Source organism: Akebia trifoliata, unplaced genomic scaffold (assembly GCF_017979445.1).
Source record: "Akebia trifoliata isolate Shusen 1 unplaced genomic scaffold, ASM1797944v1 Contig01094, whole genome shotgun sequence".
Classification (NCBI taxonomy): domain Eukaryota; kingdom Viridiplantae; phylum Streptophyta; class Magnoliopsida; order Ranunculales; family Lardizabalaceae; genus Akebia; species Akebia trifoliata.
In genome coordinates, this window is record NW_028237488.1 from 3,883 (window position 1) to 21,686 (window position 17,804).

General features: G+C 27.3%; 1 protein-coding gene across 1 annotated transcript; it reads right to left on the reverse strand.

Annotated features, from left to right (window-relative positions):
- Window positions 1-12,554: 12,554 nt before the first annotated feature.
- LOC147380700 (DNA ligase 6-like) lies at window positions 12,555-17,039 on the reverse strand. Its single transcript, XM_086431363.1, has 8 exons — window positions 16,923-17,039; window positions 14,920-14,954; window positions 14,742-14,803; window positions 14,499-14,660; window positions 14,300-14,388; window positions 14,067-14,166; window positions 13,001-13,119; window positions 12,555-12,913 (listed from the first exon to the last, which is right to left on the reverse strand). The coding sequence occupies exons 1-7, from the start codon at window positions 16,940-16,942 to the stop codon at window positions 13,042-13,044; spliced, it is 546 nt and encodes a 181-aa protein (XP_086287489.1). The 5' UTR covers window positions 16,943-17,039; the 3' UTR covers window positions 12,555-12,913; window positions 13,001-13,041.
- Window positions 17,040-17,804: the final 765 nt, after the last annotated feature.

Below are 17,804 nucleotides of genomic sequence, written 5' to 3' on the forward strand. Positions count from 1 at the left end.
CATCCAAAGGTAGGGATATTCACGATAAGTCAAAAATAGAATCATATAAATAAATTTTAAGAAAGGTGAGAAGTGATATCCTTAAATAAAAAAGAGAAATAAATAAAACATTAAATAAATAATTAATAACATAAACAATCTAGAATAAATCCAAATCAATTAATCGATTTTTTCATACGCATTAGTTTAAAATTTTTCAATTTAAAAAAAAAGTTGTAATTTGATAAAATTTTTAATTAGATTAAAAATGTTCTAAGAAAAAAAATCATAAGAAAAAATCGATCTAACAAATTCTTATACTAACAATTTAAAATTTTGTGAACATGTGTATCGTATGCAATTTTTTTAAAGAATTCTATGCTATCATTTTGGAGTATGAATATTAACCGACTTTTCGTATATCTTCTATATTTAATCCCCCAAATATTGTCAAATCGATTATTCTTGAATTTGTTCTTTCTTAAACTTTAAAAGTTGTTCATATGTTTCATGCATACGTTCGAAGAATAAATAAATACATGCTCTTATTACATGACTATATAAAAGAAAAAAAATAAATCAGCTAAAAAAATTTGTATACATAGAATGAAATTTGAATAAAAAAAAAAACCAACAGCTTCTTACTTACTTTTCTCACTAAATACTATACATTCGATGCATTGTGTATATACTCTTCATTATAACATATCATTATATTATTCCACTTATTCTTTAAATCAATTGCATTTAATGCATTGAATATTGTGAGTTCTACTAAATTGAAAACAGAAGAGAATTCAACAGTAGTGCATGTCGAATCAAAATCAAAAAATATAATAAGACGATGATCTACAAGACTATGCATTATATAGAAAGGGACTATAGTATTTTGAGCAATAGTTCGAGTAGAAAAAATGTTCAATTGAATTATAATAGCTTGATTATAAATATTTTTTAAGACTTGAAACACTTTTAGTATTAAAGATTTGCTTAATCTATCAAGTATGTTCTTCATTTCAATAGTTGCCTCCTGTATTTAATTATTAGAACAAAAAGAAAATGAAAAATTTGACAATTAAGCAAATGAAGTTAATCTATCTATACAAATAAAATAGATTCAAAATCTTATAACAATATAGAAATAATAATCAATTAAAATCATTATAATAAATGAAAGAAAATTAAATTAAATAAAGTAACAATTTAAATTAATATTAATCCAACAAATAGAAGTATATTTTAACAAATTTAATTCTTAACAATTAATTGAAATATAAATTTTTTTATTTCTATTAAGTTATAGGCAACACAACTTTAAGACTCGAGGAAGTCTGATCTTAAAGGTATCTGTACGTTCAATGATTTACTAATAAAGCCAAAATAATAATGTGATGAACAACAATTGTGCAGCTAATATATTTGTAGAATCGAACTTAATGTCCCTTACATTGATAACTGATTTGAGTCTCTCTTGATTGTCGTAAAACAATTTTAGTGATAGTTGTTAATGCTCTTCATATGTTATATATCGAAAAACAGTGATTTATTAAAATAAAAAATTAACTATTAACGAAGTAAACTAAAGATTTTCTACGGTCCGACTAAAACAGTGCATGTAACACTTTTTAAGCGTACGATCCGTGCGACCGTGGATTTATCTTACCCAAAAGTGGGGATACTCACGATAAATCAAAAATAAAATCATATGAATAAATTTTAAGAAAGGTAAGAAATGATATCCTTAAATAAAAAAGAGAAATAAATAAAACATTAAATAAAAAGTTAAAAAACATAAACAATATAAAATAAATTCTAAATCAATTAATCGATTTTTTCAAATGGATTAGTTTAAAAATTTTCAGTTTAAAAAAAAGTGATAATTTGATAAAAATTTTGATTTAATTTAAAAAAATTATTAAAAAAAGAAAAAAACTACTTTAACAAAAAATCGATCTAACAAAATTCTTACACTAACAATTTAAAAGTATATGGACATGTGCATCATATGCAATCTTTTTAAAGAATTCTGTGCTATCATTTTGGAGTATAAAATATTAGTCGACTTTTCGTATATCTTTTAAATTTAATCTCCCAAATATTATCAAGTCGATGATTCTTGATTTTTTCTTTTCTTAAATTTTAAAAGTTGTTCATATGTTTAATGCATACCTTCGAAGAATAAATAAATACATACTCTTATTACATTGCTATGTAAAAGAAAAAAACATAAATCAGCTAAAAAAATTTGTATACATAGAATGAAATTTGAATTAGAAAAAAAAACCAACAGTTTCTTACTTACTTTTCTCACTAAATACTATGCATTCGATGCATTGTATACATACTCTTTATTATAACATATCATTATATCATTTCACTTATTTTTCAAATCAATTATATTTAATGCATTGAATATTTTGAGTTCTACTAAATTAAAAACAGAAAAGAATTTAGCAGTAGTGTATATCGAATCAAAATCAGAAAATATAATAAGACGATAATCTGCAAGACCATGCACTGTATAAAAAGGGAGTACAGTATTTTGGTTAATAATTCAAGTAGAAAAAATGTCCAATTGAATTATCATAGTTTGATTATAAATCTTTTCTAAGACTTGAAACTCTTTTAGTATTAAAGATTTGCTTAATCTATCAAGCATATTCTTCATTTCAATACTTACCTCCTGTATTTTATTTATTTAGAACAAGAAGAAAATTTGAAATTTGACAATTAAGCAAATGAAGTTAATCTATCTACATAAATAAAATATGATTAAAATCTTACAATAATATAGAAATAATAATCAATTAAAATCATTACACAAAATAAATTTAAAATAAAATTAAATAAAGCAACAATGTAAATTAATATTAATCTAACAAAATAGAGGTATATTCTAACAAAATTCATTCTTAACAACTCTAAGACTCGAGGAAGTCTGATCTTAAAAGTATCTGTATGTTAAATGATTTACTAATAAAGCATAATTAATAATGTTATGATAAACAAATTGTGCAGCTAATATCTTTGTAAAATAGAATTTAATGTCCCCTACATTGATAACTGATTTGAGTCCCTCTTGATTACCGTTAAACAATTTTGTAATAGTTGTTAAGGTCCTTCATATGTCATATGTCGAAAAACAGTGATTTATAAAAATAAAAAATTAACTATTAACGAAGTAGATTAAAGACTTTTTACGATCCGACTAAAATAGTGCATGTAACACTTTTTAAGAGTACGATGTGTACAACCGTGGGATTAGTCTCACCCAAAGGTAGGAATACCCACGATAAACTAAAAATAAAATCATATAAATAAATTTTAAGAAAGATCAGAGGTGATATCTTTAAATAAAAAAGAGAAATAAATAAGCAATAAATAAATAATTAATAATATAAATAATTTATAATAAATTCCAATCATTAATCGATTTTTTCATGTGCATTACTTTAAAATTTTCCAGTTCAAAAAAAAAGGTGGTAATTTGATAAAAATTTTGATTTGATTTAAAAATATTCTGAGAAAAAGAAAAAGAAAAAACCTCAAGAAAAAATTGATCTAACAAAATTTCTACACGAACAATTTGAAAATATGTGGATATGTGCATCATATGCAATCTTTTTAAAGAATTCTATGCTATCATCTTGGATTATAAAACACTAACCGACTTTTAGATTTAATTCTATTAGTATTGTCAAGTCAATGATTCTTGAATTTGTTCGAAAAATAAATAAATACAAGTTCTTATTACATGGTTATATGAAATAAAAAAAAACAAACCACATAAATAAGTTTGTATAAATAGAATGAAATTTGAATTAGAAAAAAATCAACAGCTTCTTAATTATTTTCTCATTAAATAATATGCATTCGATGAATTGTATATACCTTTATTATAATATATCATTATATCATTCCACTTATTCTTAAAATCAATGCATTCGATACATTAAATATTATGAGTTATACTAAATTGAAAACAAAGGAGGATTCAACATTAGTGTATGTCGAATCAAAATCAGAAAATATAATAAGACGATCTATAAGACCATGCACTATATGAAAAGGGACTATAGTATTTTGAGCAATAGTTCGAGTAGAAAAAATGTTCAATTAAATTATCATAACTTGATTATAAATCTTTTCTAAGATTTGAAGCTCTTTTAATGTTAAAGATTTGCTTAATCTATCAAGCATGTTCTCCATTTCAATAATTACCTTCTGTATTTGATTTATTTAGAACAGAAAGAAAATAAGAAATTTAACAATTAAGCAAATGAAGTTAATATATCTATATAAATAAAATAGGCTTAAAATCTTACAATAATATAGAAATAATAATCAATTAAAATAATAAAATAAATGCAAGGAAACAAAATTAACTAAAGCAAAAATGTAAATTAATATTAATCCAACAAAATAGAGGTATATTCTAATAAAATCATTTTTAACAATTAATAAATCGAAATATAAATCTATTTTTTTTCATTAGATTCAAGCAACACAACTCTAAGACTCGAGGAAGTCTGATCTTAAGAGATCTGTACGTTCAATGATTAACTAATAATGTTATGGTAAACAAATTGTGCAGCTGATATACTCGTAGAATTGAACTTAATGTCCCCTATGTTGATAACTGATTTGAATCCCTCTTGATAGCCGTTAAGTAATTTTACTGATGGTTGTTAAGGCTCTTCATATGTCATATGTCGAAAAATAGTGATTTATTAAAATAAAAAATTAATTATTACGAAATAAACTAAAGACTTTTTACGACCCGACTAAAACAGTTCATTTAACACTTTTTAAGAGTACGATGCGTGCGACCGTAAGATTAGTCTCACTCAAAAGTAGGATACGCATGATAAACCAAAATAGAATCATATGAATAAATTTTAAGAAATGTAAGAGGTGATATCCTTGAATAAAAAAGAGAATTAAATAAATAATTAAATAACATAAACAATCTAAAATAAATTCCAAATCAATTAATCGATTTTTTCATGCGCATTAGTTTAAAATTTTTCAGTTTAAAAAAAAGTGGTAATTTGATAAAAATTTTGATTTGATTTAAAAATGTTCTGAGAAAAAAAAAATTTTAAGAAAAAATCGATTTAACAAAATTCCTACACTAACAATTTGAAAGTATGTGGACATATACATCGTATGTAATCTTTTTAAAGAATTCTATACTATCATCTTGATGTATGAAATATTAACCGACATTTCGTATATCTTTTATATTTAATCCTCCAAATATTACGAAGTCAATGATTCTTGAATTTATTCTTTTCTTAAACTTTAAAAGTTGTTTATATGTTTCATGCATACCTTCGAAAAATAAATAAATACATGCTCTTATACATAGTTATGTAAAAATAAATAAATAAATCAACTAAAAAATTTGCATACATAGAATGAAATTTGAATTAAAAAAAAAATCAACAGCTTCTTATTTACTTTTCTCACTAAATACTATGCATTTTAATGCATTATATATATACTCTTCATTATAACATATCATTATATATTCTACTTATTCTTCAAATAAATTGTATTCAATGCAATTAATATTGCGAGCTCTACTAAATTGGAAACAGAGAAGGATTTAACAGTAGTGCATGTTGAATCAAAATCAGAAAATATAATAAGACGATGATCTGTAAGACAATGCACTGTATAGAAAGGGAGTACAGTATTTTGAACAATAGTTCAAATAGAAAAAATGTTCAATGAATTATAATAGCTTGATTATAAATTTTTTCTAAAACTTGAAACTCTTTTAGTGTTAAAGATTTACTTAATCTATCTAGCATATTCTCCATTTAACAGTTTTCTCCTGTATTTAATTTATTTAAAATAAGAAAAAAATTAAAAATTGATAATTAAACAAATGAAATTAATCTATTTATACAAATAAAAAAGACTCAAAATCTTAAAATAATATAGAAATAATAATCCATTAAAATCATTACAATAAATCAAGAAATAAAATTAACTAAAGTAACAATGTAAATTAATATTAATCCATCAAAATAGAAGTATATTCTAAAAAAGTTCATTTTTAACACTAAATCGTAATATAAATCTATTTTTTTTATTAGTTTCTAAACAATACAACTCTAAGATTCGAGGAAGTCTGATCTTAAAGGTATCTGTACATTTATAATTTACTAATAAAGCATAACTAATAATGTTATGATAAATAAATTGTGCAACTGATATCTTTGTAGAATAGAACTTGATGTCACCTACATTAATAACTGATTTGAGTCCCTCTTGATAGCCGTTAAACAATTTTAGTGATAGTTGTTAAGGCTCTTCATATGTCATATGTCCAAAAACAGTATTTTATTAAAATAAAAAATTAACTATTAACGAAGTAAATTAAAGACTTTTTCTACGGTTCGACTAAAACAGTGCATGTAACACTTTTTAAGAATACGATGCGTGCGATCGTGGGATTAGTCTCACCCAAAGGTGAGGATACCTACGATAAGCCAAAAATAGAATCATATGAATATATTTTAAGAAAGGTGAGAGGTGATAACCTTGAATAAAAAAGAGAAATAAATAAAGTATTAAATAAATAATTAAAAAACATAAACAATGTATAATAAATTTCAAATCAATTAATCGATTTTTTCATGCTCATTAGTTTAAAATTTTCCAGTTAAAAAAAGTGGTAATTTGACAAAAATTTTGATTTGATTTAAAAATGTTCTGAAAAAAAGAAAAAAACCTTAAGAAAAAATCGATCTAACAAAATTTTACATTAACAATTTGAAAGTATGTGGACATGTGCATCATATGTAATCTTTTTAAAGAATTCTATGATATTATATTGGAGTATGAAATATTAACCGACTTTTCGTATATTTTGTATATTTAATCCCCTTAATATTGCCAAGTCGATGATTTTTGAATTTATTTTTTTTTTAAACTTTAAAAGTTGTTCATATGTTTCATACATAACTTCGAAGAATAAATAAATACATGCTCTTATTACATTGTTATATGAAAGAAAAAAATAAATCAGTTAAAAAAGTTTGTATACATAGAATAAAATTTGAATTAGAAAAAAAAATCAACAGTTTCTTATTTACTTTTCTCATAAAATACTTTGTATTCGATACATTTTATATATTCTTCATTATAACATATCATTATATCATTCCATTTATTATTCAAATCATTTGCATTCAATGCATTAAATATTATGAGCTCTACTAAATGGAAAACAGAGGAGGATTCAATAGTAATGCATGTCGAATCAAAATCATAAAATATAATAAGACGATGATCTGCAAGATTATGCACTGTATAGAAAGTGACTATAGTATTTTTAGTAATAGTTCGAATAGAAAAAAATGTTTAATTGAATTATTATAGCTTGATTATAAATCTTTTTTAAGACTTGAAACTCTTTTAGTGTTAAAGATTTACTGAATCTATTAAGTATATTCCCCATTTCAATAGTTGTCTCTTTTATTTAATTATGTAGAACAGAAAGAAAATGCGAAATTTGACAATTAAGTAAATGAGTTAATTTATTTATACAAATAACATAGGCTCAAAATCTTACAATAATATAGAAATAATAATCAATTAAACCATTACAATAAATACAAGAAAATAAAATTAATTAAAGCAACAATGTAAATTAATATTAATCCAACAAAATAGAGGTATATTCTAACAAAATTCATTCTTAACAACTAAATCGAAATATAAACCTATTTTTTTTCATTAGGTTCCAGGCAACACAACTTTAAGACTCGAGGAAGTCTGATCTTAAAAGTATCTGTACGTTCAATGATTTACTAATAAAGGATAACTAATAATGTTATGATAAAATAATTGTGCAGCTAATATATTTGTAGAATCAAACTTAATGTCCCTACATTGATAACTGATTTAAGTTCCTCTTGATTGTCGTTAAATAATTTTAGTGATGATTATTAATTCTCTTCATATGTCATATGTCCGAAAAAAGTGATTTATGAAAATAAAAAATTAATTATTAACGAAGTAAAATAAAGACTTTCTACGGTCCGACAAAAATAGTGCATATAACACTTTTTAATAGTACGATGCGTGCGATTGCGAGATTAGCCTTATCCAAAGATGTGAATACCCACGATAAGCCAAAAATAAAATCATATGAATAAATTTTAAGAAAGGTGAGAGGTGATATTTTTGAATAAAAAAGAGAATAAATAAAGCATTAAATAAATAATTAAAAAACATAAACAATATAGAATAAATTTCAAATCAATTAATCGATTTTTTCATATGTATTAGTTTAAAAATTTCCAGTTAAAAAAAAGTGATAATTTGATAAAAATTTTGATTTGATTAAAAATATTTTGAGAAAAAAAAAAACCTTAAGAAAAAATCGATCTAATAAAATTCCTACACGAACAATTTGAAAGTATGTGGACATGTGATCGTATGCAATCTTTTTAAAGAATTCTATACTATCATCTTGGAGTATAAAATATTAATCGACTTTTCGTATATCTTTTATATTTAATCCCTCAAGTATTGTTAAGTCAATAATTCTTGAATTTGTTCTTTTCTTAAACTCTAAAAGTTGTAAATATATTTTATGCATACCTTCGAAGAATAAATAAATACATACTCTTATTACATAGCTATGTGAAATAAAAAAAAACAAACCACTTAACAAACTTTGTATACACAGAATGAAATTTGAATTAGAAAAAAAAAAACCAACAGTTTCTTACTTACTTTTCTCACTAAACAATATGCATTCGATGCATTGTATATACACTCTTCATTATAACATATCATTATATCATTCCACTTATTTTTTAAATCAATTGTTTTCAATGCATTAAATATTGTGAGATATACTAAATTGAAAACAGATGAGGATTCAGCAATAGTGCATGTCGAATCAAAATCAGAAAATATAATAAGACGATGATCTGCAAGACTATGCACTGTATAGAAAGGTACTACAGTATTTTGAGCAATAGTTCGAGTAGAAAAAATGTTCAATTAAAATACCATAATTTGATTATAAATATTTTTCTAAGACTTGAAGCTCTTTTAGTATTAAAGATTTGCTTAATCTATCAAACATGTTTTCCATTTCAATAGTTGCTTCCTGTATTTAATTTATTTAAAAGAGGAAGAAATAAGAAATTTGACAATTAAGCAAATGAAGTTAATTATCTATACAAATAAAATAGGCTCAAAATCTTACAATAATATAGAAATAATAATCAATTAATACAATAAATGCAAGAAAACAAAATTAACTAAAGTAAAAATGTAAATTAATATTAATCTAACAAAATAGAGGTATATTCTAACAAAATTCATTTTTGACAATTAAATCGAAATATAAACTTATTTTTTTTATTCGGTTCCAGACAACACAATTCTAAGACTCGAGGAAGTCTGATCTTGAAGCTATCTGTACATTCAATGATTTACTAATAAAGAATAACTAATAATGTTATGATAAACAAATTGTGCAACTGATATCTTTGTAGAATCGAACTTAATGTCCCCTATATTGATAATTGATTTAATTCCCTCTTTATAACCATTAAGCAATTTTAGTGATGGTTGTTAAGGCTTTTCATATGTCATATAACGAAAAACGATGATTTATGAAAATAAAAAATTAACTATTAACGAAGTAACTAAAGACTTTCTACGGTCCGACTAAAACAGTGCATGCAACACTTTTTAAAAGTACGATGCGTGCGACCATGGTATTAGTTTAACCCAAGGTGAGGATAGTCACGATAAGCCAAAAATAGAATCATATGAATAAATTTTAAGAAAGGTGAGAAGTGATATCCTTAAATAAAAAAAAGAAATAAATAAAGCATTAAATAAATAATTAAAGAACATAAACAATCTAGCATAAATTCCAAATCAATTAATCGATTTTTTCATGCGCATTAATTTAAAAATTTTCAGTTAAAAAAAAGTGCTAATTTGATAAAAATTTTGATTTGATTTAAAAATGTTCTGAGAAAAAAAAATCGATCTAAAAAAATTCCTACACTTACAATTTGAAAGTATATGGACATATGTATCGTATGCAATCTTTTTAAAGAATTCTATGCTATCATCTTGGAGTATGAAACATTAATCGACTTTTCGTATATCTTCCATATTTAATCCCCCTAATATTGCAAAGTCGATGATTCTTGAATTTGTTCTTTTCTTAAACTCTAAAAGTTGTTCATATGTTTCATGCATACCTTCGAAGAATAAATAAATACATGCTTTTATTACATGGTTATGTGAAAGAAAAAAAATAAACCACCTAAAAAAATTTGTAATAATATAATGAAATTTGAATTATAAAAAAAAACCAACAACTTCTTACTTATTTTTCTCATTAAATACTATGCATTTGATACATTGTATATACTCTTCATTATAACATTCCACTTATTCTTCAAATCAATTGCATTCGATGCATTAAATATTGTAAGCACTACTAAATGAAAGCAGAGGAGGATTCACCAGTAGTGCATGTGGAATTAAAATCAGAAAATATAATAATACGATAATCCGCAAGACCATGCACTGCATATAAAGGGACTACAGTATTTTTAACAATAGTTCGAGTTGAAAAAACGTTCACTTGAATTATGATAACTTGATTGTAAATCTTTTCTACAACTTGAAGATCTTTTGGTGTCAAAGATTTGTTTAATCTATCAAGCATGTTCTCCATTTTAATAGTTGTCTCTTGTATTTGATTTATTTAGAATAAGAAGAAAATAAGAAATTTGACAATTAAGCAAATGAAATTAATTTATCTATACAAATAAAAGAGACTCAAAATCTTACAATAATATAGAAATAATAATCAATTAAAATCATTATAATAAATTTAAGAAAACAAAATTAACTAAAGTAACAATGTAAATTAATATTAATCCAACAAAATAGAGGTATATTCTAACAAATTTCATTCTTGACAATTAAATTGAAATATAAACTTATTTTTTTTTCATTAGGTTCCAAGCAACACACACTCTAAGACTCGAGGAAGTCTGATCTTGAAGGTATCTATACGTTCAATGATTTACTAATAAAGCATAACAAATAAAGTTATGATAAACAAATTGTGCAGCTGATATATTTATAGAATCAAACTTAATGTCCTCTACATTGATAACTGATTTGAGTCCCTCTTGATGGTCGTTAAACAATTTTAGTGATGGTTGATAAGGCTCTTCATATGTCATAAGTCGAAAAACAGTGATTTATGAAAATAAAAAATTAAATATTAACGAAGTAAACTAAAGACTTTCTACGATCCAACTAAAACAGTGCATGTAACACTTTTTAATAGTACGATGCGTGCGACCGTGAGATTAGTCTCATCCAAAAATAGAATCATATGAATAAATTTTAAGAAAGGTGAGAGATGATATCCTTAAATAAAAAAGAGAAATAAATAAAGCATTAAATACATAATTAAAGAACACAAACAATCTAGAATAAATTCCAAATCAATTAATCGATTTTTTCATGAGTATTAGTTTAAAAATTTCCAGTTTAAAAAAAAAAGTGGTAATTTGATAAAAATTTTGATTTGATTTAAAAATATTCTGATTGCTAGGGATCTGGTGCTAAATTAGCTCAATGAATGTAGATGAAATCTCAGAAGAAATACATTCCAATTCAGTTACAAGCTTCAAATTGGAAGGAAGAAGGCATCAACAAAGGAAGGGGGAGTTTAAGGTTTGATCTTTATAAATAGATGAGGTAAAGACACAAAAAGGTACGCTTTTCTATTACACCAAAACTCCACCAAATTTCGTACTGAATCTGACTTGGGCATCGAAGAAGTGGTGTTGCAGGCACACCTAAGTAGGGGTGTTAGTGGGTACTCATTCACTCGAAACCGAAATCGAAACCTTGGCTCCGATTCCTTTTTTATTAGAACCAATTAGAACCAAGTCTAATATGGAACCAAACAGATAGGAACCGGAACTATTAGGTTTTTTCCAATAGGTATCCAGAGCCGATTTATTTTACATTAAACATTATTTAGGTTATCCTATATTTTAAAATTAACATATATAATATAAAGTTCTTCAAATTTCATATAAACTAAATATTTGAACTTAAAATGGGTTATTTCTTTTTAAATTTATTACTTGTAAATGAGATAAATTTTAATTTTTAAAAAATAAAAATCATTAAATCATCTTTTTAGTGGAGCAAATTATTATTCAGTTAATACTTTACAAATAATATGCTATTTTTTAGAAGGAATTTTTTTTTTTTAATAATGATTTTGAAATAATTTTTCTCATTTGATTCTTGAAAACTGAAACTAATGGGTACCCATGGATTTTGACGGTTCTAATTCCAGTTCCACTTATTTTAAAATCGGAACTCAAACTAACAAGAACCAAAACCGATAAAATATAGTGGTTATGGTTCTAATATTTATAGGAACCAAACCAGAACCGACCCATTGACACCCCTACACCTAGGAGCAAGAGGATCTAGATCCAAAGTATCAAAGAGAATCGAGGTAGTGCAAGAAATTGCATCTAGAAAAATGTTTAATTCTAATTACACTCCCACAATTGCATCACAAGTACAACAATGAGAACTCAAAAGGAGTGAGTGCCTTGAAAAACAAAAATATTAAGGCCATTTTTTTAAAATTCCACAAACTACACAGCTTCAACTTTACAGGAAAAAATGAAACAGAAACACAATTTAAACTTCAACACTGACATCCATCTTTCGGGTCTGTAATGGAAACATATAGCTATATCGATGGCTGTGCTACAGTCCTCCACTCTTCTATCTGGTACCACGCGAATGAATCTCGGGAATCTGATTGAGATACCACGAGAGGGATGAACTAAACCAATGGCAGCCTGGTGAACCGGTGAAATTGTGAAGTCTGCAAAATATTAAATTATAGAGAAATTTTCATAATGATTTGAATTAGCTTGTCAGGGAAAACTATTACATGGTGGAAATTACTTACCTGCACCTTTTATCTCCCAGACAAGTTCAGGAGAAAACCATCTATCTGGTACCTCTCAGCCGTTTGATAATAAGGAGGTTTTTGGACAATATCTTTTCGCCGGAAAAGAACTCCTTCATCTGCAACTCAACTTTCGCACGCAATCAATCCCCTTTCATTCACACAATGAAAATTTAAACTGTAGGGCTTAAAATGGGTTGGATTCAACTCGGATCCGAGTATATCCATATTCAGATCCAAATTTCTTTAGTGGGACCCGAATCCATATCCAAATTCAGCTCGGATCCTACTAGATAAACCATATCTGAACCATTTTGACTTCAATTAACCAGGATACAACATGACTGAATTGCTTGATTCGGGTCGGACCAAGTAAGATAATTCGAGATAGTTCAACATTTTTTCTTCGATACTTGTTTGTTAATTACTATTATAAAACCTTTTATTTATAAGAATTTCTGTTACGTTGCAATAGTAGAAAAGGATATTTTGAAAAACCTAAGAATATAATTTTCAAAACAATATATAATTCGGATCTTCATTCTGATATATGGATGGCTCTGTATCCGTACCAGATTCGACTTGGGTCATGGAACATCAAACCATATTCGACCCATTTGTTTCTATTCGAATCTAGTCCAATGACCCAAACCCGCTAAATTTGAATTTTGGATCACTCGGATTTCAGATAAAATCCGACCCATTTTATGCCCTGTCTAAAAACCAAAAAAAAAAGAGATGGAATTTCATCTTGGCAATAGCCAGCTTTAATAACTTGCATCACCTATGTTGGCTGAATGATATCAACCCAAAATGGTTTGAGTTCAGTTGTTACTTTTGGGTCTAGAAGGGTATTTGTTTCTTATTTACAATAGTACTCTCATTTTATTTGATCTGAATAAGGGTCTAATATGGCATTCCAATGGAGTTCAAACTAGAAAAAAGACTGGTTCAAAGATCCCATCAAGGATCATAAATCAATCAAGTCTGGCAGGGGATGGGAAATCATTAATAAGAAGATTCAAAACTAAAACAGGTGGCCAACGGGGTAAAACATCTGACTTACATCCACATAGAAAGAATCAGTGAATCCAGACATGACACGGCACACACTTTGAAATTCTTCAGTATCGGGGTTGTAGCATGCCATAAGGAATGGACTATACCTGAAAGATGAGAAAAAGAACACTGTGGTTACTGCTACTGTGCTTTTCCAAATGGTGAAAATTTACTCATAGAAATAACCTAAACTATTACAAGTATATAGCAAAAATACTGGAATGAATTTACGGTTATTACCAGCCTGCTTTTCTCCCATTCCCATGCCAAGCACCGATGGGAACCAAATCAAGAGAGTCGCTCAATCCTTCCATATAATCTCTCTTGACCTAAAATGGAAATATCAGTGTTCTGCTTTTATTTGGAAGTTTTTTTTTTTTTTTTTTTTAACTTAGTTAAAAATAAATAAATAAATAACCACTCATTAAATTGACATAACCTTTAACCACGAGTCAGTACGCTTTGATGCAACATATCCAGCATCAACGTCTAAAGATTTCACCATGATTCCTTCACACGAGGAGTTAAATGCATCTTCAATAAATGAGTTTATCTTAGTCAATGTAGCTTGAGAGCTCCGACAGGCATCTTCAGCTTCCACCTAAAATGCACCAAGATAAGAAACAACCATTTATTCAAAGATCAATGAACTAAATTGATATGAACATAAATAAGTACTTACTGTTATTTCCTTTGCAAATTCAAAATAACCCCACTTCTCATCATAGAACAAATCCTTCAAATCTGTGACAGATCATCATAAAAAGAAGAGTTGAGATTTTGCTTACATTAAGATCCATGGAAATAGAAGGAAAAAAAAAGGCATTTTTCTCTGGTAAATCAGAGAGGTAAAAACATACATCTTCTCCTTTGACGTAGAGGGAAGGCCAATAGCCTGTAAATAAGAGAATTTGTTCAAGGTCACATATTAAGTTACATTAGTTCTGCTATAGTATGTTAGAATATATTATACCAGATGCACCTAAGATTGTAAAAAAATCAAAAGCATGTGATAACATCTTTTGAATGGGATTTTTTTTTCCAGCTAAGATAATGCAACCTATGATGTAATAGGAAATATACAATATGTACACAAATCCAAAATGATGAAAAGTCTTGAATAAGCAATAAAAATCTATGTGAGAAAAGTGAGAAGTTTATTACCAAGCTTCCAGTTTTTCCGTTCCAATTCGAAATGAATGTTTCAGGGTCAATGTTTTGGATTGTCTCAGAATATTTTAATCGAGTCTGTATTGATTTTTTTTCCCAAACGAAACATTGCATCAAGACGAAATTTTAACCTATCTTGAAACTTCAATATCTCACTAGTACATTATAGTGCTTCACCCCATCAATGCCAAACTAAAAACAATGGCTGAATGAATCTCAATACAGAAAAGAGGGGTTGAGAGCGGTGATAATGCTCAAAGAATTTAGTGATGCTTCTAACACCTGATAGTTAATGCAGCTATACATGTCTCCTTTGTTGTTATATATAGGAATTTTGGTATCTTTCTCCATTCATTTGGTATCTTTTTAGACTTAAAAATATTGTTGAACAATTAAAGTAGGCCAGTAGAATCCAGTACTTTGGATGCATGTCTCAAACTTCTATCAGAATATCATTTGATATTAAGGCATACTTGTCTTCATCTTTGTTATTGCTATCTTCACTTATGACACCCCGATTCCATGAATGTATGTATACTCTCAGATCACTTTTAAGTGGTCTTTATTTAATAATTTCTGGAAATAACCTAGCCACCTTTCCTTAATCTATTTATCTTTTACCAAGACACTCATCTTCGTGCCTTCATTGATTAAGACCAAATCTAAGCATCACGGTTCAATCCAGATACCGAAAATCAAGAATATTACAATTCGAAGTTTACCATCCAAATCAACAGCATATGAAAGACCCCCTTGAGAAAGTAGCAATCAATCTCCTATGAAACTTCAAGCTGGATTATAGTAGTTCAAGTCAGGTCTGCTTCTGAAATCCGACTTCAAGCACCTCATGACCGACTTATAGGATTCTCATTGGAGTAAAGAACCAATGAAGGCATATTACATATCATCTGTTTGAAACATTCTAATTAATTGTAGATACTCACTAGTCACTACTAGTGGATTTGCAATCATGGCTCGACAACGTAGTCGTCACATTCCCAATGATGAACTTGATAAGTTTGGGGGTCCAACTCAAAACCAATTGGCAATGAGTGGAGAGGCCCAGGAGCTTATAAGGAGAGAGACAAGGCAATGAGTGTCCAATGTGGGACTAAACTCAACATGCCCCCGCACGTTGAGGAACTAGGTGACGTGGAGGAGAGAAAAGCGGGATACCAAGATAAGTTTGGGGGTCCAACTCAAAACCAATTGGCAATGAGTGGAGAGGCCTAGGAGATTATAAGGAGAGAGACAAGGCACTGAGTGTCCAACATGGGACTAAACTCAACAGAACCATGATAATTCTTCTCTCTCCTTCTCTGTCTCAACCTATTTTTTCAATGTTGCACACAAATCTTAAAGTAGTCAATGGCAAGCCTTTAGATTTTGCCTTCATTATATTCACAATTGAAATTACAAGTCAGAGATATGTTTTTCACTTCCCTTAAACCAACTAATATTTCCATTTGATGAAAAAAATTGTTAACTTACATCCAGCCAGTTTCTGATGTATAGGCACACGATCATTTTTCACAATGTCAGAACTTTCATATAAGCATAAATAACATATTTTAGTTTCAGAGGTAATAGCGAAACCAACATTTAATTTCTGAAATATGTCCAAAGTATATAGTTCAACCTAAATTTTTAACCCAAGAATCTCAAAAATTCAAGAAAGGGTTTAGATGGTTACTGGTCTCCATTCACAAACATGACATCAAAGATGAAGACACAAATGCCAACCTGCAAGGTAAAGCATATGACTAAATCAATCCAGGAATATAGACCACCCAAGCACTGACCAATAAATGTGCATTATGTATGTTAATAAGCAAATTCAAAATAATTGTCTGCCATTTATACTAATAGAAAATTATACGAAGGAAATTGTGAAGAAGTCAGAAAAAAAAAAAAAAAAAACATGGAAAGAAATAATTGGAGCAAAACCCCAAACATTAGAGTAAATTGACAAGAAAGTTAACATAAGGAAAGACAAAAAGAAGGTAATTTCAAAGATATAATATAACTCACATAAAACTCTCACTGCTGTGAGAGAAACAGAAATTGTAAAAATCAGATTTATGGTGGTCAGAAGAGATGATTCTATTTAACAAAATAAAACAAAACAAACAAAATAATCTTCTTCCTCGAAAAAAAGATCATAATAAACCATATCCTATAATTTAAAGTTTAAGAAATGCAATGAACATGTGCCCACAACAATCATCAACCTCATTATCCTGAAATACGCAATAGAGATGAAAAAAGCTAAAAATAAAATAAAAAATTAAGGTCATAACCAACTCAAAGAAAAATAGGCATATGAAAGTATGGGCGCACAAAGTCAAAGACAAAGAAAGATAGGAAAGCAAAACGGAAATTAGGGACAACAATGAAAGATTCTGGCTCTCACAATTCCATCAATCCGATTATTGGGTAGGATATTCTGGGAAGGTCTTAGTAATTTCAATCTCCTTTTTAAATCAGTGAATTGGAATCTACAAACATTCTTCATGGTGATAATTCCCACATGATCTGAAATATTGAAACAGAAGGATTGAAATATGTATTGGTA